The sequence below is a fragment of the Helicoverpa armigera genome, chromosome 10 (genome assembly GCF_030705265.1).
Source record: "Helicoverpa armigera isolate CAAS_96S chromosome 10, ASM3070526v1, whole genome shotgun sequence".
Classification (NCBI taxonomy): domain Eukaryota; kingdom Metazoa; phylum Arthropoda; class Insecta; order Lepidoptera; family Noctuidae; genus Helicoverpa; species Helicoverpa armigera.
Window position 1 is genome coordinate 7,740,784 of NC_087129.1, and position 24,677 is coordinate 7,765,460.

The window sequence follows — 24,677 nt, forward strand, 5'->3', positions numbered from 1 at the left end:
TAATTAAGCTTAAATAATAATTTCTTGTCCATTGTCTATAGGTATACTTTGAAATCGTACCAATGATATCAAAGACATGAACCATCCTTTCTTGTGAATATGGCGAGGTACTGATGCGCCATATATCATCCAGAATCCCACCAATGTTCTCTGCTGACTCTCTAATTTCTTCCATTGAACTGGAATGGATTGTTCTGCAATTGGAAAGGTTCAATTCAAGTCAATTGGAGTTGTAAATGCAATGGTTGGCATTTATTAATAGAAGGGTACTCTAGCGTTTATGCTGATCTGGCATATTTTGTTAGTTTAATATTACTGACTAGTAGTTTGACTTTGAAATGCTCATGTTAAAATTAGTTTTAGGTGCAATACCTGATTTCTTCCAACACATCTTCAAAAAGTTCGCAAAAGTTAGATGATGCCTCTTTTTCCTTTTTGGTAGCATCTCTCTTCTGCCCTACAGTTCTCCAATATTCTAATTCATCTTGGATTGATAAAACAACTGCAACAAGAAACATCTCATTAATAACAAGAAAGCCTTATGAAAAGCTAAATTCACATTACATACATGCTTTAGACTTCATATTATTATATCTGAAAGCTGTATACATACCATTAATGTTAGTGTCCCCTTTTCCATGAGCCAAAATTCTCAAGTTAGATTCTAGATCAGATAGATTCTTTTGGAGTTTGTTGGAATATAAATCATTTCCCTGAAGAAGTAAACTTAAATCAATTATTTATTTCTAATAATGACAAAAGTCCCATTCTAACAATTTGTACTAAGTAACTACAGAAAATACCCACATTGACTGAAACATAAATATGTAATTCATTAAAAAAATCAATAAAGATGGTTTCAAATAAGTAATTACTTACAGCAGCCAATAGAGGAGTGTAGACTTGTCTCCAGATTTGATATAGAGACTCCACAGTGTTATTTGACAGAGTCAGTATATTTATATTGTGAATAGCATCTTCTTTAAGCAACTCTTGAGCCGATGTTTTATAAAAAACTATGGAATTGCTTTTCCCATCCTGAATCTATAATTTATAAGTGGGACCGAAAATAACTTTCAAAATGCTTAACAAAATTCAAGCTTATTACAAGTACATAAGAGTTGTTTCAGCTTACATTGAAATTACATAGTAAGATCATTTGCTACAGAGTGGATTTTTTGATGGTACAAATTGCATTAAGTGGTAAAAGAATAAACTAGAGATATGATTATGTAATTTCAGAGCTTCTCAGATGACAGCAAATTATTTAAAGAGATAAATGAGATTTTAATAAGTTCATTTTCTACACTATCAAGGGCTATTAAAATTAATCGTATAGATAGAGATATTGTTAGCAAGGTGAACATAATACTAACTTTAGTATGAAGATAAATAACATCATCGCTTAGTCTGCCTTGAATTATGAGTATATTTGGGTTGTTTATAAAGTCTGCTAATGCATCTTCTGACTTTTCATCTAGTTTTAATTCCGGTTTACTGAAATAGTGTTCTGAAAAAAAAAAAACAAAGCGTAAAGAACAATGCTTTCAGAATAAAGTTCGACTAAGACTACCATCGTTTTAACGACTGAAACTCTTAGCCTTTAGTGGAATCTGAAAACGTTGCAGCACTGTGTAGAAAACAACGTCTATTACTGTATTATAAGCAAAACTTTGCAGGAACATAATTTGTTACTTTTTTCACAATGTACGTAGTAACAGTAACGTAGTAATTTATTTATATATGTATTCTAGTGTAAACGAGTTTAATGCCGTATTACCAATCGTAGATATTATAAAATGTCTTAATGGTAACATGGTTTACAGCGGTTACAGTACACAAATTGAGCTTTATTGACTCATCTTCTAAAATCTTCTTAGCGCAAGTCAGACATGCAAAAACTTACTGTTGTCACCACTTTTGAATAAAACTTCACAACATTGTCGTCATGGCAACCGTTGACAACCATGTTACACCACAGATTAAATTAAACAAAGTAATTATTTAATATGCATAAAATAATGGAATGTTTCAGCGCCATTACGGGAATAAAATGAAACAAAACTGTAATGATACCCCCACGTTTTCTAATTTCGCATTGGACTCGCACGGCACGGCCAGTATCACGTTTCAGACTTGATGACTATGGCGTATATTGGAGCGTAACTCTGCTGTCAGATGAAACGTCATTTTTGTAATACCAGTCACTAAAAACTCTATACCATTTAAAAAACCATTTATTTATCTAAATAAATACAAATTGAACATAACATAGTCTCTGCCAATTGGCAAATATACCTGAACCCACAGCTCCAAATATGAAATGAAAAGCACCTTCTTGTTTTAATTTTTTTTGCTAACTGTGTAACTAAAACAGCAATATTTTTTCACACCAAATATGTATATTCGGGTCAACTTTCAGCCTTAGCCCAATGCAGCTTATTATGTATCTGTATTTATAGGGTGCGATCATCTTTCAGACTTTCAGAATCTCACATCCTCAGCCAAGTTACCCATATAATTCGACATAATTATGACTATTAAAGATATTTAACAGACCAACGGGACCCATCTATACTATGTGCCTTCAAAATATGCAGGTGCTCTTCATGATGAAAGGTTTAGGTTTTATTCATTTTTAAGGCGAGTGTTGGAATTTTGAATACCTATTTATTTTTTCCCAAAACTCAGCCAGCATTTATTTTTTTTGGTAACACTGACTTGCGATCTTGATCTTCATTTTGACGTTTTTTTGTTTTTCTCTCGAAAAAAACTATCTATTTTCTCTACATTCTTATCTACTCCTGCGTAATAATTAAATATGAATAATATGTTCCGACCTCTAAGATCCGCTATCGCTGTAAGTAATTAATCTATTATCAATGCAGCAAATTAAAATTCCTATTTGGGATTTTACGATGAAGGAATTCACCGCCCAAAATATTTTTTTTATACGAAAGATGAAATAGCTGTTTGCTTTCTAACAACGCATTATCTAACAAACAAATATTGTTTGTACAGATAGTTGCCTTTCAGTGTATTTTGTCTATTTCTGAAAACATGCAAGAAAAAGATGCCTACAATATAACTTAATGTATCTGTTGTAGTTAATTTAATCTTTATTATATAAGGAATATTACATCACAATTACCCAGATTATGACATACAAGACCTATTTTAGTGTAGGAGTACAAAATATTCTAGGTCAACCTCACACATGTCTATGTCAACAAATAGACATCAATGTATTGACTCAGAATCCCAATTTTAGTCAATATTTGTTTTATATATTTTCAGACTTACAAGTTTACTAAAGGGATCCCCAGCGTTGCTCGCATGAGTGACAAGCCAGTGGATTTTGATTACTCTTATATTGAGATTCCTCGCTACGATGTTGATAAACCACAATCATTGGAGAAAGCAAAGCAAGGTGAGATAATGTTTTTAACTTATTTTTGTAGGTTAAATAAATTTATTTGTACTGGGGAATTTAAGAGGATCTAAGTGTACTTACAAAGACATGGGACAATAATTTCATGAACAAGCAAAAAATACAAAATCAAGACTTATAAAAAACTATATTTTATGTATGGCTATTTCAGCTATGATGGCAGGTACATAATATTTAGGACTGATCATTGCTAGTAGATATTAGTGATAATAAAATGTTTATTGGACACATTGAACACCTTGGCTGTTATGTTTTAATTCATCATCAGTTTCAAATATTTAATTAATTATGCAAGAGAAGTTTTTTATGCTTACTTCCACACTCAGAAATGCATTCATGAAAACTAGCATATATTGAAGTCCTGGCTTCACTTCACTACAACTTAATTAGTAATTATTAGGAATTCCAAATACATGTACTATAAATTCTAGGTTATCAATTATATAACTGAATGACAAAGAGCATATAATTATATTTCCTTTACCATTCCAGGCTCCTGTATCAGTCCCGCAAGAGAGGAATGTTGGAGAATGATCTTCTTTTGAGCACTTTTGCTAAGAAATATCTGGACTCCTTGACTGAAGAGCAGACAATTATGTATGATCGCCTCATTAATACTGTGAGCAATGACTGGGATCTATTCTACTGGATGGTTGAGAAGCAGCCCACACCAAAGGAATATGACAATGTTATCATGGATATGCTGAAGAAACATGCTAAAAATGAAGACAGAGTTGCTCTCAAGCAACCCAATCTATATTGAATTTTTTTCTGGCAAGATAATGTTAGCTGAATCTTTATTAATTTTATGTTTTTAGACAGTATTTCAAATGCAGTTAAATTATTTATTAATATGTACTTCAATTACTTTGTTGAGTAGTGAATAATAACGCTGATAATAACAAACTGGTTTTGTTTTAGTTGAATTGAAAATAGGCAACTACGTCATTTTACAATAATAAAATTATAACGTAGTTTGTGACGTTCACTCTGTATTGAAAGCGTCACTTCTTAAATTGTAATATAGCTAGAGCATCTGCAATTACCTATACTCCTAAATACGTCATCAAGATTATATAAAAAAAATATTTACAATATTAATATAATTTCCTTTATCCTGTAAATTATTTCCATAACATAAGAATTGTTAGTGTACACATGTCTACAGACATTTGGACGATTTTGTCTTTTGTCAGTTTGGGTATGTGTTATATTATGTAGAATAATTCTTTATGTAAATTGCTTTCGTGCGTAAATAAGCATTTATTTGCCAGGAAAATTAACATATTCATTTAAATGTGTATGAACATGGAAGCTCTGTGACCTAATACAAGCATTTCACTCGACCTCACGCCGCCGCCGCAAGGAGGTAAGCAGTGGAGCTCCTTAGTTTCGTGTGAACCGCCTGACTGCCCGCCAATCGCGTACACGTTGTATGCCAAATAAATAACTCTCAGTGCGTAATCCTTATTTTGATTAAATATTGCGTTATCAAATATAATTTTATAATTTGTGTTGATTATGAATATCACGTCACTCGCAGGTCAGCGACAATCTTATCATTCATTAGCTGTTTAAATGTTTGTGCTTTGATCCAGTAAAGTCAGTTAACTTGAGGCAAGTTGTGAATGTACATATTTCAACGAGTGCACACTATTTCTACAAAAAAAAAAATATAAACAGTGTTTTGTGATTATAGAACAATTATTTGTGTGAGGTGTTAATATTTTGTGATAAAAATGCCTATTCGTCGCAGTCAGGTAAGGATTTTTACAATATTTTTAAATATTATACGTAAAATAAATTAGCAATAATAAACTACAATATAAAATCTTACTCAAACTCGAAATAATTGTAAATAGGTAAACATTTACTCGTTGAAGGCGTAAATGGCGCGTTTAGGAAATTAACGTATTGAAACAAAATGTAGTAAATAAATGTTTCATCATTTTTATTTAATTTTCGAAATGTTTATACATGGTTTTCTTATTGCATATTTTTGAACTGGTATTCAATTGGAAACTTAATTCACCTCAAATGTAATAACTAACTCGTTATCCCCTGAAAGGTCTGAAACAACCATTTAGCGGCCCGGTCGCGGCAGAGCGAATATTTATAAGAATAAGCCATGATATTGGTGACTTTCCCGCGCGCTCGTGTTTTACACTCAATTTTTCATACTTCGAATTTAAGATTGTTCATAATCCCCCTCTATTATCCCAATTTAAGATTGCTTCCCATAAAATTGACTTTCTATCTATTTCGAAATCACTGCAATTCAATAAATTTGTCCTGCTTTGACAAAAGATATACAAATTAGTTCAATAATTTGATTCAATTATAATATAAAAATACCTAAATAGACAGATTTCTGGGACTATTTAGACGATGGCACCTATAGCCTGGGGGTCAACCCAGATTTCGATTTGAAAAGCTCATTACCAATTTACTTCATACCTACTTAGAATTCTTTAATTAGGTCAAAAACAATTAATGAGTATTTAGTCCGACAAAAATTTATAAGTTTCAATAAGGAAAAATATCTATTTATTTTATTTTTATTGTCTTTTCAGGTTTTAGTGAAGTGGATCTTTGAGAACCAGCACAAGTTGCAAATGGTTCGCTATTGCAGTTCTTCCCTGCGTTATAAGGAGTTAGAGGAAAATTCGGCGCAAGTGCAGCCGGAGCACGTGGCGCCCTCTATAACCGCACCCGCCGACAAGCCCCGCCCACATATTACGCCTGAAATCTCGTTCAAGGTGAGTTATATCGCCGATCTAATCAGAAACCACTATGCACTTATTTGAGACAATCTACCCAAATGTGTTTACAGATGTAGAGCTTAAAACTGATACAAGTTAGATACAGAAAAAGCTTCTAATGCGCTATTCTGTTTTGTCTCCAACTTAATGTCATAAACAAATAGCTAAATCATGATGATACTATTTTTGCTTCAAAGTTAATTAATTACATTCAACTAATGTTTATAATTCATTGGAATAATTTCATTGCGCAGCTACTGACGTACATAACGTATAAAACTGCATGAAAACAGATAATTCTAAGTAATGTGCGTTATTGTTTTTAAATCGAATGTACCCACTAGGGCTATAAATTTCTGTTTTGAACCTTTATCTTGTTTGTGTGCACTCATGTAACTGTACTTCTAAACTGCTATCAGGAGGCAACTGCATGATTTATGTATTGAATTGAATCGAGCATGCCAACTGACACGTGACCGATCGACGACGTACCCTTCTGACGATATACCACTATATTGTTACTGTAACAAATGTTTACATACATTAACTTAAACATGTTTAATGTGATGTAATTATTTGACGCCTTAACTAAGCGATAGTGACTTGAAAATAAAATTGCTCAATAACTTGAGGTTATTATATAAACAATTAAATATCAAAAGTCATTCTACAAATCTGTAAAAGTAAATATTATAAATAATATGTAAGATAATCTTAGTATGTAATCAGAGTTCAGTACTTGGTTCAAAGTTTAAATGTCCGTGTTTTTTGCAGCATGAAGATTTACAAGTAAGACTTGCAGCTCCATATCAGTTGAATCCGAAGCCTGAGGCGTCAGATCTTGGCTTCGGCAAATTTTTCACCGATCACATGCTCAAAATAAACTACTTCAAGCAACTAGGAGGGTGGCAGAAACCGGAGATAATTCCATTTGAAAATTTGAGCATACACCCTGCAGCTAAAGCCCTACATTATGCTATACAAGTATGTTCATTATCTAATTACATTATTCTCGAGTAATCTATGTGCTATGATAAGCTCTCCCTAAAGCATCTGCTGTAAGCGTACTAAAAAGAACTTTTCAACTATGTTGTCAATATTGCAGTCTGTAAATTCATAAAAAAATTTACAAGAAAATATAAATTTTTGAATGCATCGTGAGGATGTTTGCGATGTCTAGAATTATTGCTCTTATTGATATCACTAAGACACTATTAAAGTTATATAGTTACAGTAATGTAAGCCAATGATGTCACTAGGGACCTGTACTATTTATATAAGTTTGCAAGGAGATAAAACGACTTTATTTTTTCCAGTTATTTGAAGGACTGAAAGCGTACAGGGGGGTCGATGATAAGATACGATTGTTCCGACCCGAATTGAATATGGAAAGGATGAATTTAGCGGCTCAGAGGTCTGGCCTGCCAACCTTTGATGGAGACGAACTTATTAAGTGTTTAACGAGGCTAGTTCAAATTGACCAGGAATGGGTACCACATTCAGAAACCTCCACCTTGTATATACGACCCACGTTAATAGGAACCGAGGTGAGCCGTGTTCAATTTATTTTACAGTAGAACGCCATCATTGTTTATAGACAAACGATCATTATTATTTCCTAATTTGAAATCTTTAAATGCACAACTGCTGACTTCCGAAACGTTGCATAAACCTAACAAGAATGCATATATATATATATATAGGACTTAGGATATTACTTTTTTTTAACGAATGAGTCTCGAAAACACATGCCCCCTCTTGAAAGTTTCAAGTTATCAAATGTTGATATGAAGGTAGGTGTAAATATGCTCACATGATATACCTTATCTTTAATAAAATAACAATCAGAATAAAGCAATTCACGTTTTAGTGGGGGGCAATAAAATCTGTGCACATGCGGAAAAATTGTTTGGTCACTTTCTTATCTTCTTAATTTTATAACTTGACGCCTCTAATTGATAAAAAAATGGCAAATAACAATGTTATCATAAAATTCATAGATACTGTGAATAGATTTATTTAATCTTGCGACAAATTTATCAATTTCGTTTTTTTGCTTGTGTCATAGGACAGGCTACGGAGAATGTTTGTGTAGCTTCTACAGTATCGATATTTCGTTTATCTGTAGTGAAGAACGATAAGTGAACAGATCGGGCTTTGTTGTCAAGTAGGTACCCACCACCACCGCTCTCTTATCAACTATAATGAACTTCTATTTTTGTTTGCTACTGACTTTTGCTATAAGGTTTTTAGCAAATATGATTTTCAATTATAGTCCAACTAGCTTTTGCCCGCAACTTCGTTCGCGTGGAATAGTGACTACCAGCAGATTTTTGATTTGACCAATAGATGGCGCTATATGTCCGGAATAATTTTATTTTTATTTTTTTTGTAATAAAAACTATCCTATGTCCTTTCTCAAGTTTCAAACTATGTCTGTACCAAATTTCACACAAATCGGTTCAGTAGTTTAGGCGTGAAGAAAAGACAGACAGACAGACAGACAGAGTTACTTTCGCATTTATAATATTAGTTTGGATTTGGTTAAGTTAATCATTACATTTTTGTAACTTTTACACATTGAAAGAACATCACTATTTATTTGCAAAAGCACCAGTCTTTATCATTGTTTTTTAAGTTATAAATGTGCTTATGATTACAATGTTGTTTATCGCCCACGTTGTCGGTGGCGTATATGGAATTTATACCTTTACACAACGCTTGTGATGTCAGAGATCGTGTTGCCGTCGGGTATGTTTTCAAATGTAGAAAGCCAAAATACTTAATAGAAAGCGTACCTTTGCGTAACATTTATGACGTCACTGGCGCGAGTTGACTTGGGGTATGTTTTCAGTTTGGATATCCCCAAGCAGTTATTATAAAATATACCCGACCATAACGTAGCTATCCACAAGAGGTTGCTGTAGAATTTCCGAAACAACATGAAAATGCAGTTGCCGAGTTCAAAACTGAAATAAAACGCTTCACAAGTTTTTTTGAAATTGCACTGTCAAAATTCTCAAATATCATAAAAAAAGTAAATACATCAGACAAAGCACAAAACTTAATTTTAGTTGTAGTTTAGTAGTGTCTTCCGTGAAAGTATACCCCAAAATAATGTTGCAGTCGGGTATACTTTGAAATTCTTGATACGGCTATATATATTTTTATTGTATATAGGTACGAACTCAACACTACGGAGCGTTGCGTAAAGGTATAATTTCCATATACGCGGCGCGGTGTACACGTTGCAGTTGGACAAACAAGCTGCTTCAGTTATCGCCTGCTGCTATTTTGATGCTCAGATTGAGTCATATTCCTTTCAGCATCGATAACTTTCAACTTTATCAGGTTATCTCAGATTATTGAAGAATTGTTTTCCAATTACAATCACATAATTAATAGATGGATAGGTACAGGTTCTTTAGCTGTTATGGCAGACTTTGCTTATCATAAAGTAAAAATAAACCATAAAAGTACACATCTGTCAATATTTTTTCAATGTGGTATTTTGCACAATCCTCATTAAATAGTTAAGAAAATAATCGCAATTCGAGATAGTCATCAGCTATTAGCTCATTTATTTTGCGTTGTTTTATCGCGAGCTTACCAGTGATAGCGGTTCAAGGTAACTTAATTGCGATCGATACAACTAAAGGTGTTCGCCTGTTACCAAAAAAGAGTATTTAAATGTCACGTATTGAAAAATATACTTTTATATGCAAATGTTTTAATTCAGGTGAAATGGCTCTTTACCTAATGATACATTGTTTCGGAAGCCGATGTCGTTAATTAATGTTATTTTTCGCCACTGACTTGAAACACACGTTGTAACACAAAATTAATATGTAAACATTTTTGTAGTCGTTTAACGAAATTTATAACAATGTATCTTATCCAACAGCCAACCTTCGGTATAATGGCTCCTGAGACGGCGCTGTTGTTCGTAATCTTGAGTCCGGTGAGCGCGTACTACAAGACTGGCACTGATGGTGCCGTGTCTATCTACGCGGACCCCAACGTGGTGCGAGCCTTCCCCGGAGGCGTGGGCAACCGAAAAGTGGGCTCTAATTATGGACCTACGATCGGTGAGTTTCACATCATACATTTCAATATTCTGCATTTTTTATTTATTTTTAAATCCTGAAGAGCTTTCGTTGGTTGCAGTTTAGATTATTATTGTTTGTTTATATTCTTGGACTCGGTTATGTCAGTCATTTTATCTTCAAATAAAATTCACGCTTGTAATTTCAATGATGTCATTCTCATTGCTTAGCGTAAATATTTTGCAACGATGAGCTTACATGTTGACCGGGAGGTTGAACCCTAATGGTTTATCAATAAGTGAATGTAACCGGTGTAAACGGGAATAGTCATGTTTTGATTATGTTTACAGAGGCCACGGCTCGGGCAGCTAAACTAGGTCATCATCAAGTGTTATGGTTGTTCGGACCTAACCACGAGCTCACTGAAGTCGGCGCGATGAACATATTTGTAGTTTATATCAACGAACAAGGAGGTAAGTAATCAATAATACACGCTGAATACATTATTATTGGTCCCTAACAATAAAAAACAACGTATGATCATGCGGTTAATGGTTGGATATCCGTGTGACTGGCTGATACCGTAACGTTATCTGGTGCGTCGGTGGCGCTCTGACCTTTTGACCGGTAAATTCTCGCCTCATATCTGAGGCAACAATTAGGGTCAGTCACATCAGTTTCAACGTTTTTTCCAGACTATGATGTTTTCATTTTATTTTATGTCGATTAAAGTTACGCAATATTTTATTTTCAGATAAACAGTTGAGTACTCCGCCGTTGAACGGTCTCATCTTGCCCGGAGTGACTCGTCGATCAATTTTGGAGCTCGCTAGCCAATGGGAAGATTTAGTTGTCAAAGAAGAGGTGATCACCATGGATAGAATTATTGATCTCAATAAGAAAGGACGGGTAAGTTCTAAATCGATGATTCATATTGATATTTTCATGTGAGTTTCAAGTATTGAAAAATAATAAATGGTTATTATTTCAGTTACTAGAGATGTTTGGAGCGGGCACGGCGGTGGTGATCAGCCCTATCAGCAGGGTGGGTTTCTTGGATCAAGAAATCCATGTGTCCCCATGTCGCAGGCACAGCCCGTGTACCAGCGAGTGAAGGACACGTTGCTAGCGATACAATACGGACACATAGAGCACCCTTCGCGAAGGTCATCTCATAGTGCTGACGAGGCCGCTGAGCCCTCCTGCGAACATTACATTTGACTGTTTAGTGGTCACGTCATTCAAAGACGAGTACTGTGAATTTACATATCAGAACTGTCCTGTGCTAAGGAATAAACAGAAAACTTTCTGTGCCTAAAATGTGGGACGATAAATTATATTATTTAAATGATAACATTTAGTGATAAGTTAAGGTTACATTGAACGGAGAAGCGAAGAATGTATAAATGCTGCGCATTTGGTACCACAAAGACTCGCCTAATTATATTGTTATCGACGGCGCTATCAGTATGTACGTGTTTATTTTATTTATTTATTAATTATCTACTATCTTTGGGAGGCCATAAGTAATAGGTATTATTTCACTTAGTTGTGACATGCGATTCAAGTCTCATGAAGTTATCGAAAACACTATTGTCAACTACATAATTATCATGTTGTATGGTGCTACTTTAAGATTAAGATACGTTAGCGGGTGGCCAATATTTTATTTATTTTTTTGAAAATCATTGGTGATGCAAAGAAACATTGTAAATAAATAGTTTTATTAAAGAATGCCGTTGACCAAAACATTACATATAAGTGAGTCGTTAAGTTATCAAAATATCTGCCAAAATTAATGAAATACCTTAAATGACACAAACCATGACCGCCGACAGGGACGGAATTGTAAATGATGTGATATTATAGTGTAATTAATGTAAAAGCCGGAGCTTACCCTGTATATAATTGTAAATTGTATTGTGTTAAGTTTAGACGTTACAAAATACCCTGCCTAAGTGCCTAAACACAAGAATCAAAAATCTAAATTAAAGGCTAAGAAATAATACTGCTTTGTATTTGCATTTTGGTTCCGTGACATTTTCCTGTGATATTTTTTCACCTAGATTCAGTTTATTGAATGTAATAGAATGCAATGATTTTGAAAGTTCAAAAGAAAAGTAAGCTAAGTAAACAAACTGATAACGTGCATTTTTCTAGTCTAAGTTAAGAATCTGTATGAAATATTTCATATTTATAAATACATTATTTTTTAAAGTAATCTCCCGTTTTATTTATTACCTTAATTGCAAAACATGCTAAAGATCCACTTTCAATCTCGTAACATAATCATTTTTTTACTTATACGGGGAAGAAATACAATTTTTATCCTATACAGAAAATAAGTTTTATCTTATCACAAAATATCGGTCGCAAAAGGGATAAGGGACAAAAACATGTGCAAAAACAAATGGGGACATGTACTGTACCTATTTTTTAACGGAACCTGTAAGGTTATTGTGTTAATTCATTTGAGAAGATAACATTAATTAGCCCCAATTTGGCCAATGTTGAGTTACTTGTAAGGAAGAATAAAATAAGATAAAATTTCGGGTCGATGACAAATGCCTTCCGCATAATTATAGAACTGCTACGATCACGGAGGGCGCTCATTCGTTGTTACTTCACTTTACTCTTCCTCGATATCCGCTTTTAACTTATTTTTTATCACTAATTGGCAGCAAATATTAGATTTTTTGAGTGCCTACTGCATAATATTTTAGGACAGGTGAAGAATCTTTTGTCGTCATTATCGATGGTGACGCCCACCGTTCTAAAGTTTAATAATGGAAAGCCAATGTCGCACTATTCTGATAGGTTTCTTATCAATCACATATCAGAAATCCGTGTTTTTTTATTGACGTTGAATATTGTACTTATTCACCGAGCTTTATTTCTATCTATATCAAATAGATGCTTATCGCCCAGCTTAAGGCCAAGACTTCAATAGAGCGGAGAAGTTTTAAATTAACCAACATCTTTATTCAAACATCTCGTCTCTTCACTTAATGACCACTGAGATGCAACAAACTTCTCTGCTCAGCTCCGCACCGCTTTTGTCTCTATGTCTTATATGGAATTTGGGCCTTACGGAACCCAAGTTAAACAGCAATTTCCGTACAAAAGAAGTTTAATTATGAACATATTAAAGTTTCACAAACATCTATTCTGGGGGTAGAGGTAGGTCATCGTCAAATTCTTCAATATGTTTCTTCTTCGTCTCAGAGCGGTTTATTGACCGGTTGACCGGCTGCAAACCATCTGAATTCGATGTACTCGAATACCTGAGGACGAATGATCAATGTTTAGTCGTCTCTATTTTATAGCAGTTACCTGTCGCTAAAACTTGAGTACGCAAGTGGATGATTTGAATTGATTACGGAATCAAGCCAATAAATATTCAGACGATTGACCCCGCGGCGCCACTCGTTTTAGCGTAAATGTCTGGTGCGCAGTAGCTCGTTAATGAGGCGAGTGTTCTCACTCACGCTTCATGCGCCAAAGAGATTAACATCACATTGTTGCTGATACTTATTGGAAAATAGAACATGATTTATTTTTGGAATGTTCCAAATCTCCATTTTTAGGTAGGCCATTCAGCGGCCGCTGTGTTACGCGCGACCATTTTCGCGTAAATCCTGAGTGCAGTGAGCGCAGTGCCTCAACGCTGGTTGAAAGAAAACCCTTTTTAGACTTTGCTGATTTACTAAAGTTCTTGATATTGATCTATTAAGGTACAAGGATGTAATGGATTAATATGTAATGGAGTAATGGATTCAAAAATATTATGTAGACTTTAGTGGTGGTGGTTGAAGTGGTTATTCCCTTGATCATTTTGGATCCTGTATGATGATCCTGAACGAGAGGAGCATGGTCACTCACGCGTATGGCCTGGTGCTGGGGCGCGAGCTGTCGGGGCGGGCGTCGCTGGCGCGGCGCGAGGCGGCGCCCCGGCCCCGCGCCTGCGCTGCCCGGCCCCGCGCCTGCCCCGGGCCCCGCGCCGGCGCTGTCCACGCGCGCGGCGCCTGCGCACACGTCACGGGCCCACATTACCCTCATGCACATTCATGAAGCCGCTGTGACGTCACCACACGTGCAATGTGGCGTCGTTACAAACGGGCACTTTTGCGCTGTTTGCACTAACTTTCTATGTACCTACCTACCTAGTATTCTAGCAATAACGGCCTGCCATAAGCGGCCTGGGCTATCGAAATATCGCAATGGCTGACAAGTACCTAGTCCTAGATGCTCTCCGTTACCGTCTCTCAGCACTTATTTGTAGGCCGATCGCATGAATCACGAATGAATTTTCAGGAAGTTATGTTCAATCACATACAGTGAATCACTTTTACAGGTATAATTAATACGCCACGATAATATTTGTAAAATAAATAAGACGATTAATAACAAACAAATCGATGACATTGTGTTGTTTCAGGAATTTCCGCGATTTAACCTTACATGTAAGAGATATAAACTGATAAAAAGAGAAATAAACAACGCTGCGTTAAAAAAGCTTAATTATGCAATATTTTGTAGCAATTAGCTCATTGAATTTCGTATTATTGACCTCTGATCTGGTCGATGGGCGACTGACTGGCCCCTGAGGAGATACTTCCTGCTGACGTAACCGCTACTGAAACAAAATAATCAATTAAGTATAATCCGTAGGTATAATGTTCGTCGCTGGTGGTAGCTGCGATTTGATCTAATTTCTCAGATAAGATAGGTACGTTTCCACGCGCCTCGGACGATATACGTGCGCATTAAAATTTCAAATTGACACTGAGTAACTAATATTCAGAATGCGTAGTTTTCCGTCATTGATAATTCTAATGTAGGTGGTTAGGTATGTACATTTTGAGAATATAGAAAGTAAATGCGTGTTAGTAAATAGTAGCTTAGCTTACACAGTTGTCTAAGCGTATTTTAGTACTAATTAACAAAGTTTATTCAGTTTAATTTGAATGCAGAACCTTATACGATTATAGTGAAATTTATTTTAGGAAAAATATATAAGAACATATCTAATAGAGATCCCTTTCATATAAGGAGATGAGAGTGACTAACAAACCTTGCTCCTTCTGCTTAACCCTGGCTTGTGCTCGCTGCAGCTCCCGCGTCCATGTGCTCGTCTCCGACAGGCCTTGATCACCGCACAGCTTTACTATCAACTTCAGGCCTGCAAGTGTACATTATTTCAGTTTATAATTCTGATCAACACGCATGCCCTGCGCGCTAGTATGGGGAAATTCCTCCAGATTGGGCCTTTGTGAAGCAGTAGACGTTTTTTTCGACTGTGACGTCAAAATACTGTAAATGAAAGATTTTAAGGCAAGGAAAAGGCACGCTTTTGTAAATTGATTATGACAAGTGACAAGAGTAATAAAAGATGTGAACTTACACTGCACATTGTCGGGAAACCTTGAGTTCATCTTCTTGTAGAGCGACAGCGCTTCTTGGTATCGCCCGCTGGCTCGCAGGCACGCTCCCATCAGCAAACCCCATTTAGCCTACGACAAAACCCCTTTTATATTGCGTTTTGTTCGAACTTCTATCAGTTGTATGTTAAGTAGAGAAGTAATTGCAGAAATTCTGGATTCAAAAAGTAAAGGCCTCTTGGGAAATTTTAGTGCGGGCTTTGCCTTCAAAAATAGTAGAAACTTCGTGATGCTCTTAGTCGTGAGTTCCTTAGTAAGTAATTCATCATCTTTCTAAATATCTAATCTGACATTCATTTTCAGTTTGCATTTTCATTTTATGTAGGACAAGAGCACTTTCAGTATTTTATAATGGGTTATTTTATTGTATGCAGGTTGCCTCTAGGAAGGTGAACGTGACAACGTGGTTCGAATTGCAAGATTTGTGTTGATTTGATCTCTAAGTAGCAAAAGTGTATTTTGTTTGTGGTGTTAAAAAGAGTTTGTAATGTAACTATCGTTTTTACAATAACACAAGTTGATGTAAGATAACTATCTTTGTTAGAAGTTATTATTATTGTGTCCTAACAATAATAATTCTGGATTGACGCACAACGTTTCGGAAAATATGGAATGTTCTCTGATAACAAACAAACGGTACCTACTATCGTTTTTATGTAGGTACCTACGTCATATTAACACCATTTGAATTTGTAGTTTAGTTTTATTTAAAGAAAACAGCACATAATTACAAAAAACTATATATTTTAAAGTGTAGAAAGAACATTACCTTCTATGTACACTTATTGTACAGGTGCCCGATTCTCCTAATTTTACTTAAGCAACATACGATTCACATTCGATTGCGATCCAATTACGACTCGATTACGATTGAAGCGTTAGTGGCACTCCGTTATTTTTTCTTTGAAATAAACGTTTTTATCCTTTTCTGTCATTCAATAATGAATCATTTTGTATGCAAATGATTTACGATTGCAAAATGATTGTAGAGCAAACTACCGTATAGACCAAAATCACCAAAGTAGCAGACCAATCGCAAACCAATCGAATGTCGTTGGAATACGATTGGTCTTATGTTAGTAACAGAATGCCCGATATATTGCGATTCAATTTCTATTCGATTTTGACATTATTAACTTCGGGCCCCTGATATGTAACTATGTAACATTAATTAATGAAGCTGTGTTGTATTGTTTAGTACATGTATGTGTACTCGTCTTTGTTACGGTATGGAACAGAAGGTGATCCATTGAATAACTAAAACTTTGGTAAATGCAACAAAAAATTGAGTTCTTTCGTGTCTCAAAAGGCTAGACAGATGATGATCAAAGATTTTACATTCTGAGGTTTTTTTAAGCATGGTGATGTGATTTCATACTGTATTTATTTTAAAGCGTAAGTAAGTAGGAATATCATATTTTACTAGATAAGCTTTTAGTAGATAAGTGTACCTAGTAGATAAGCTAAATTCAACTTCAAATTAATACATACGTTAGTGGGCTGCAATCGTGCAGCTCGCCTGTAGTACTGCAGAGCGACGTCAGGCGGCGCCTCGTTCGCCAGCCACTCCAGAGCTGACAGCTCACACGGCCACACCGCTTCTACCTACGAGCAAATACCAAATCTCTTCTAGAAACTAAATTAGCATCAATTTTATATTAAGAACTCTATTGGAAATAAAGATCAATACATGAAAACAGGTTACCTAGTTCAGTAGACTAAAGAAGCTGCCAATTTAAGGGCATGACTTCAACTATAACTTTAAAACCGGTAAACTACGTGCTAAATGCATTCTATTTAATGATAAATACATGGGCGCCACTTTTGTTATTTTTGGGACACAATGATTTACTAGAATACCTATTTACTTACTAATTGACTTCAAAACCTATTTTGTATATCGACCTACGCCAATAATGACACATTGTTATATAAAAGAACTTACATCTTGGAAATGATGCTTAGCAGTTTGTATGTCGCCCATTTCGCTGTGTAGGTGCGCAAGAGCACATGTTACTCCGGCATCCCAGCTGCCAATGAGACTGTACCTGGGAAAAATTAAAACAAAAACAATAAGCAATTTTTATCTATAATGTTCCTTGAGGTTATTTGATCACAGGAACGGGATCAAAACGAAAAGTTTAAAAGCTGATATCAACGTTATCAGATATTATATTTTTTTTACAAGTGTACTGACACACCAAACTATTACCAGCAAAATTGCCCCTTAGTAAAGTTTCATTGCAATCTTACCGAAAATAAAGGCATGAAAATTCGAATATCGCCGAACAGAAGGCGATTGCATGAATTGTGTAATCTGAGGCCAGTGGCGTATCTACCCTAGTGAGCTCTTTAGGCATGTTCACCACCCTAGTTTACTAGTGACGTCATTTTTATTTCTTCTCTTAGATACTCCCTTATGTAGTGCCCCAAGGAGACTATCTTAAGAGACTATCTTATGTGCCTGCCGAGGCTGCGAGATTGTTGTCGAAAGAGTTAACGCGGCCCTGATACATAAAAGGCCTACGGAGGAACACGACGAATTTTTAGTCATTAAAAGTCTGAGCTCTTCACCGCTGCTTAACCACAGCGGTAGGGCTCATTTGATGATTTTTGCCATCGTAAAAAAAGGTACTCCTTTATCTAATACCTCAATATACACCCAAGTGTAGTACATACGGGTTTATGTTATTCCATTATGTACTTTCTTATGAACTTCTTTTAGTACTCCCTTGTAGATTTATGTACTTACTAGCTAGTTACATGAGTATATACATGAGTGGTTACCAGTGGTCGGCGGCAGCGGCGTCGTGCTTGTGGTGGTGCCTGCGCGCGAGGCCGGCGGCGGCGAGGGCAGCGTGGCGCCCGCGCCGCTGGCGTTGCGCACCAGCGACCACCGCGCTATGGCGCCCTCCTGCGCTGACGCTGAATCGCTGCGCTCTAGCGCTAGCGCTGAAGTGAACGAATTATGTTACTTTTTGAAGCCTTTATGGCTGGTTATCCTCACCGGGTCAAAAAAGAAACGAGACATCTAATTTAAGGACGGGAAAATTGTTATCAATTACTTGGGTACAATAACCGCCAAGAATGACTTCAAACTCATGGCCCCAGGATTCACTGGAATGAAGAAGTGGGCCCCTAGTGAGGTCTGTTCACGCACACAAGGCGTGATTCGTAGCTGGTGCATCAGGTGGTAAATTAGAGGACCAAAGTGAAACATTAACGCATCAGGAGCTTCTCAGGTCTCTTAAAAACGGGTATAATTTAGGCGGTCACCAAAAATATTGTTAAGACTCTAAGCTGGGGCACCAAATAAAATGAACAACTCCAAAAAAAAAAAAATTGACTTTATTAAAAGGGCACTAAAGTATCTATATAATATTATGATCCAAAAAAAAAATAACATCAGAAAAATCGCAAATCTCGCACAAATATTATTTTTGGTTCCCAAAATGGATTAATGTTCACCAAATTCTATCCAACTAAAAGATTAATATTACTACAAAATCAAAGTTAGTGACGAAAACGAATCGCTGAGTCTGCCCTACCCCTAGAGTGCAATTCAAAACCGCGTAGGCGCGGAGGGGCGAGGCGGCCTGCGAGCTGAGGCGCAGGTAGTTTCAGCGCTCGCCGCCGCGGCTGTGGCTGGCCAGCTCAGCCGGCCAGCAAGCCGAAGCTGCGGTGGTGAGCGTGAAAACCATCTGCGACAATAAGCTCGCATGGGACCGCCGGAGCCCTGCAGCGCCGGAGCCGTGACAGAAGCCATGCTTGCTGCATGTTGCGTGCTTACATTTTAAACGTACTGAGTTACACACAAATTCATATAACAATAAATAAACGACGAACGTTTGGGAACCCCAGTATTTGAATTGGTATTTGGGAAATACTCTAGCGATCGTTAGCTTTTTTAGTCTAACAAAAATGACCAAATTAGGCGTCATGGTATTACATAATTGGTAACATCTAAGTAGTGACAATATATAATATTTGGTCTAAAGTGTATTTTAAAGGCGTCCATATATTTTTTTAGTAGTCAATAATACGAAAAAATGGTTTTATTTAATAATATTTTGGAAATGTTATTAGGTGACCATTTATCCATTTTGGTAACTGTTTAGAATTTTTTTGGTAGTAAAATAGGTACTTTTTTGGGTGGTGTTTAAACACAAGCCCTTAAAAACCAGTTTAAGAGTGTTAGATTAGAAATATGCCAGGATATTGTGGCAAGTATAATATAATCTTACCCAGATCGTGTGCAGCAATAAGATCAGCAGGATCAAGATGCGTGGCGGCGGCGAGTTGCTCGGCAGCCTGGTGCCAGGCGGGCGCGGCGGCGTCGGCGGCGCGTGCCGCGGCGAGTGCGCCGGTGACGCGCGCACAGCACGAGTATGGGTCGTCGCGAGACGCCGCCTCGCTCAGCTGACGGGCTTCCGACCAGTTGCCTAGCTGAGGGTATCACAATTGCATCAAAACTTAAGTTTCTTGGAAAATGGTTGTTTATTAAGGACGACGTCTGGGTTACCCGTATCTTGTGTACTCTCTCTCTTTTTGTGAAAGATAGGCAAATAGGTATAAAATATTTTTTTTATTAGATTGCCAATTTAAAACATCTCAATTCCTAGTATCGGCGTACTATGCAGAAAGACAAAGTCATATAGATATACCAACCGCATATGCCACGAAGGCAGCGTCAGTGTTGGCCTCGGCGCGGAGCACGCGGTCGTGCGGATGCGCGCGGGCGACTGCCTTGAGGCGCTGCAGCGCCTTCTGCGCGTGTGCGGCGGGCGGCGGCCGCGCGCGCAGTGCCGCCAGCGCGCCGCCCAGCTCCAGCCGCGCGCCCGCCGCGCCGCCGCTGTACCCGCGCAGCGCCTCCACGCACCACGACATGCCGCTGTACCACACAAGTAATGACATCACTCTACACTACGCCGCCCAGCTCCAGCCGCGCGCCCGCCGCGCCGCCGCTGTACCCGCGCAGCGCCTCCACGCACCACGACATGCCGCTAACATACTATATATGTACATTAAGCCGCGTTTCTACTGGCTACAATTGAGGCACAACATGTTGCACGACAAGTTCTCCAACATATTGAAAGCTAACTTTTGTTTTGTTTTTGTTTATGATGTTGCGCACCAGCTACCAACGTCGCGCGCTGTTGTGCGTTGCCGTACAAGTTGAGCGTCACGTGTCGCGGGTCAACTTTACACCACAGAATACAGATTTTAAATATCGCGGATTCTGCTGATAACATTAGTGCTTCGTGTTCGTTTTTGAACTCATACCATATGTATGTCTATGTAGTTAGTATTTCTACTATGTCAACATCACTCACCCAGAGTCCGGTCCCCTGGAGCCAGGGCGCTGCATGGCGGCGGCAGCAGCTGCCAGCGCTAGACAGCGCTCAGCATGCGCGGCGCCGCGACGCGACCAGCGCGACAGCCGGTCACCGCGGACCACGTCACGGACTACACACTCGTATGCGTCGTTTTCCTGTCAATTTTTCATTTTTATGCTAAGTAAGAACTACGGCCGTTCCAAATCCAAGCCTGTTTTGGACGCTAGCACAACCGGAGCAGTGCATTGCATAGAATTAGGACTATTTTGGTAAGTCAAAAGTACCTCTTGTACGAAATTGAGATTGACGGATGTCAGATTTCATGCGAAAAGTATAATGCAAATACTACTATACCGGACCGTACAGAACTTCATTTTTTTTTTATTAAATAAATATGTTAAAGGCATTTAGATAAGCTAAATAGCTTACGTCATCTATAGTGATATCCTGGTGGAAGGTCGGCGGCTCCACATCGAGCATTGCGTGGAATGCCGCCTTGGCACCTTCAGCGTCGTTCAATGCCACCGAACACAACACGAGGTGCAAGCCTGCAAACAAATAATTGTATTTAATTAATTATTTGAAAAATAGGGGTATATTGTGATATCTATAAATAAAATAGTCTGTTAATTATAGATTTTTTTCTTTAATTTTAAATTATTTTTTTACAATTATGGCAAGATATATTTTATGTGTTACCAGTTTGAAAATCTCCTTGTTCGTGCATGATGTGTTGGAAGTTAGTGACGGCGTCCCGGAACTTGCCCATACGCACCAGCAGTAGACCGATGTTGTGCATCACTTTCATTCTAAAAATATTCAATATTAGATAGAAATATTTAATAACCTTCCCTGTACGTCTAGAAACCTTTTAAAACCAAAATCAGCTCAATCGGCCCAGCCGTTCTCGAGTTTTAATCAGACTAACGAACAACAATTCATTTTTATTTATATAGATTATTTCCCAGAAGACTGTAGGAGATAATGCAGAAGAAATGTAACTAAACTTAATGTTTTACCTCAAATCTTTTTCAGCAGTCGGTGTCTGATCGAGCGCCATTCTGTACAATTTTAGGGCCTTTGGGTGTTCTCCCATTTTGAAATAGATGTTACCCATGTTTACCTGTAATCATAAAACAACCCTTTTCAACTCTTATTTAGATACTAGCTTCTGTCAGCGGTTTCACCCGCTTCCCGTGGGAACTACTTCCCATACCGGGATAAAAAGTAGCCTATAGCCTTCCTCGATAAATGGGCTATCTACACTACACTGAAAGAAATTTTCAAATCGGACCAGTAGTTCCTGAGATTAGCGCGTTCAAACAAACAAACTCTTCAGCTTTATAATATTTGTATAGATATATGTGAAGTATAATGATGACTTAAGCTTTTATCTTTGCTATGTGGGGTACATAATACATACTGTAAGGCAACTTATAGATATTTAGAGAGGAAATTAGAAAATGAATAATTTAGAATGATTACCTTGAGTCTATTGGCGTGAGGGAACAGCTTATTCCTGGTGAGCAGTTGATAAGTATTCAATGCTTCCGTGTACATTTCATTGACCGCATACTGGCCTGCCAAGTTGCATAGAACCTGAAAACATTATATGCAGGGAGTTTGAATGGTTATCTGTGTTACCAATTTTCAATTATATGCCCTTAGCCATAAGGTTCATAGTTCAGGAATCAGGTAAGGAACATAATGAAGCATAAGGTTGGTAAAGGTTTATGAAGAATCTTCGCGAAAGAAAATACTATTACTTACAGCAAATGTCAGGTCCAGATTATGAGTATCACCTAGATTAGCTTGTTCTTGCATACGGATCAACTGCCTTTCCATTGCCGAAGCCTCTTGTGCTTTGGCTAAAGCCTGGAATATGGTCACACTTTCTTTATGCCATTACTAAAGCAAATTAATGTATTGACGATTCTCAACTATACGCTACGGCAATAAGGTTGATTTTAGAGCAATTTACCTGACCCAGGTCGATTTCTTTCTTCGGCGCATTGTCATCATCAGGATCGGTTCGTGCGCTCAGCATGCACGACTCTTCAACCAGTGTCATTATTCGCGCTTCCATTTGTTTCACCCGCTCTTCAATACTACGAATTAAGTGTTAGATAGGGGTAGATCCAGGAGCCAGAAAAAAAACAAATGCGGTTTTCGGGCAAAGTGAGAAACCAAATCTGTACAAAACGAGGGTACCAATATCTTACTACTGATTTTGATTAGACTTCTGTGCGCATGGTGCCAGTGTCTGATGGAAGTAGGTACATATTACTACATATGCATAATATATAAGGGAAGCACATAGGGGAAGAACAAACGGCTAGTACATAAAAGAGAACCTAAGCTGGTATTTCAGGGGAATACTCAGGGCAGAACATAAAGGAGTAAGAATGTAGGGAAATCGTAACTCTAGAAGAAGAAGAAACGATCACGGTGTATGTAGGGGTGCAATAAAGGGAGTACATGAGGGGAATACGTAGAAACAAATCAATTTAATTGACTCTACATCATAAAGAAAATATAATTATTGCATACCTATCCTCCTTGACATCGTCCCTTGCAGGCAGGTCACGCAGTGTGGAGGTGTAGCCAGCGGCTCGTACGGCCGTGACGGGCCGCGCCGCCGTGGCCGCACGCGAACTGTTCCCGCGCACCGACACCGTGCCCATACGTGTCATCTGCTCATGGACAATTGTAACTAAATTATTGTTGGAATACAGTTCGTGCCAAAATTAATGGCGGCTCGGTACATCCCGCAAGTTACAATGCAGCAGTAGGTATATTTGAAGAGCTCGGGTCTGGCCACATACGCATCTTATAGGTATTCTGAATTTAGTGCAACTAAGGTTTCGAGAATTCATTAAGTTTGGCATCAGTTCATGTCAATTTTATAAACTGCATTGTCTCTTTCAGCTCATGAGTAAATCAAAGCTACACCACACACACAGCTGCACGGATCGTCGATCCATCATAAGATTAAGCTTGCGCAGTCAGTCCGTGGATGGGTGACGAGTTCCTCAGTGTTTTGGAAGGCACAATAAATTGATGGGTCCCGGCCTTGGGCCACTTATGGTAGTCGTTACGGGTAGTCAAGAGACAGAAAGACTGACTTTACGGATAGCATAATAAATAAGTGGTGACATAGCAAAACATGGGCTATCTCAGTAGCAACAATGTTTGTGACTCACCCCTGTGCCCATCCTGCTGGGCAGTTTCCTCCCGATGCCAGCAGTGCGCAGTGCCTCCTGGAAGTTCTGGTCTTCTCGCAGGTTGCGCGTGTCCAAAGCTGGAGCCACCTCGTTGAACCCCGCGTACAACTCATCATCTTCATCAACCACCATCGCAGTTCGAGGCTTCGCGTCAGTGCCAAGCCTTGACGCACTATAATATCGTGAACTCAACATTGTCCTTCTTTTATTACAAAATTTATTTAGGACTACAGATCACCAGTTAATTTCAGCAACGCTTGTTGTGACGCCGTAGCCATGGAAACGGCTGTCATGTCAACGATAGAGGTCGACAGAAATAGACCGGATTATAAACTATTACATTATTCAAACAAAGAGTTATTATACACGCGTCATTTTTAAATTAGTAGATGTTGTATGAATTATGGCTTGAGATTA

General features: G+C 37.6%; 4 protein-coding genes across 4 annotated transcripts in view; 2 read left to right on the top strand and 2 right to left on the bottom strand.

Annotated features, from left to right (window-relative positions):
* Window positions 1-2,302, bottom strand: part of LOC110372265 (cytoplasmic dynein 2 heavy chain 1) — a 53,331-nt gene extending 51,029 nt beyond the window's left edge. The window contains exons 1-6 of the mRNA XM_064036632.1: window positions 1,781-2,302; window positions 1,377-1,510; window positions 880-1,044; window positions 614-713; window positions 373-502; window positions 61-194 (exon numbers count right to left, since the gene is read on the bottom strand). Coding sequence (XP_063892702.1) covers window positions 61-194; window positions 373-502; window positions 614-713; window positions 880-1,044; window positions 1,377-1,510; window positions 1,781-1,817 — 700 coding nt within the window. The 5' untranslated portion in view covers window positions 1,818-2,302. The remainder of the gene's footprint in view (window positions 1-60; window positions 195-372; window positions 503-613; window positions 714-879; window positions 1,045-1,376; window positions 1,511-1,780) is intronic.
* A 395-nt stretch (window positions 2,303-2,697) lies between these two features.
* On the top strand, window positions 2,698-4,357 carry LOC110372274 (succinate dehydrogenase assembly factor 2-B, mitochondrial). The gene is made up of 3 exons (XM_064036574.1): window positions 2,698-2,860; window positions 3,298-3,426; window positions 3,939-4,357. Exons 1-3 carry the CDS (start codon window positions 2,822-2,824, stop codon window positions 4,212-4,214), a joined length of 444 nt encoding a protein of 147 aa, XP_063892644.1. The 5' UTR covers window positions 2,698-2,821; the 3' UTR covers window positions 4,215-4,357.
* A 206-nt stretch (window positions 4,358-4,563) lies between these two features.
* LOC110372273 (branched-chain-amino-acid aminotransferase, cytosolic) lies at window positions 4,564-12,480 on the top strand. The gene is given in 9 exon segments (XM_021328873.3): window positions 4,564-5,211; window positions 6,025-6,210; window positions 6,988-7,197; window positions 7,530-7,760; window positions 10,118-10,301; window positions 10,610-10,732; window positions 11,014-11,168; window positions 11,251-11,332; window positions 11,335-12,480. Coding segments are annotated over 9 exon segments (1,338 nt in total). The 5' UTR covers window positions 4,564-5,190; the 3' UTR covers window positions 11,481-12,480.
* Window positions 12,481-13,371: 891 nt separating this feature from the next.
* Window positions 13,372-24,588, bottom strand: LOC110372382 (intraflagellar transport protein 88 homolog). Its single transcript, XM_049840903.2, is given in 21 exon segments — window positions 13,372-13,543; window positions 14,142-14,234; window positions 14,236-14,284; window positions 14,830-14,892; window positions 15,334-15,441; window positions 15,664-15,772; window positions 17,192-17,305; window positions 17,646-17,748; window positions 18,488-18,554; window positions 18,557-18,652; window positions 19,945-20,146; window positions 20,369-20,591; window positions 21,034-21,191; window positions 21,466-21,584; window positions 21,736-21,845; window positions 22,056-22,159; window positions 22,522-22,635; window positions 22,807-22,911; window positions 23,018-23,144; window positions 23,587-23,729; window positions 24,240-24,588. Coding segments are annotated over 21 exon segments (2,544 nt in total). The 5' UTR covers window positions 24,456-24,588; the 3' UTR covers window positions 13,372-13,422.
* Between the last annotated feature and the right edge of the window lie 89 nt (window positions 24,589-24,677).

What these genes read in the sequence shown, in the direction of transcription:
- LOC110372274 (XM_064036574.1), top strand. Translation starts at nt 2,822, where the DNA reads ATGAATAATATGTTCCGACCTCTAAGATCCGCTATCGCT. An exon ending in CTCTAAGATCCGCTATCGCT is followed by an intron (nt 2,861 to 3,297) that starts GTAAGTAATTAA and finishes ATATATTTTCAG; the next exon opens with ACTTACAAGTTTACTAAAGG. An exon ending in AATCATTGGAGAAAGCAAAG is followed by an intron (nt 3,427 to 3,938) that starts CAAGGTGAGATA and finishes TTCCTTTACCAT; the next exon opens with TCCAGGCTCCTGTATCAGTC.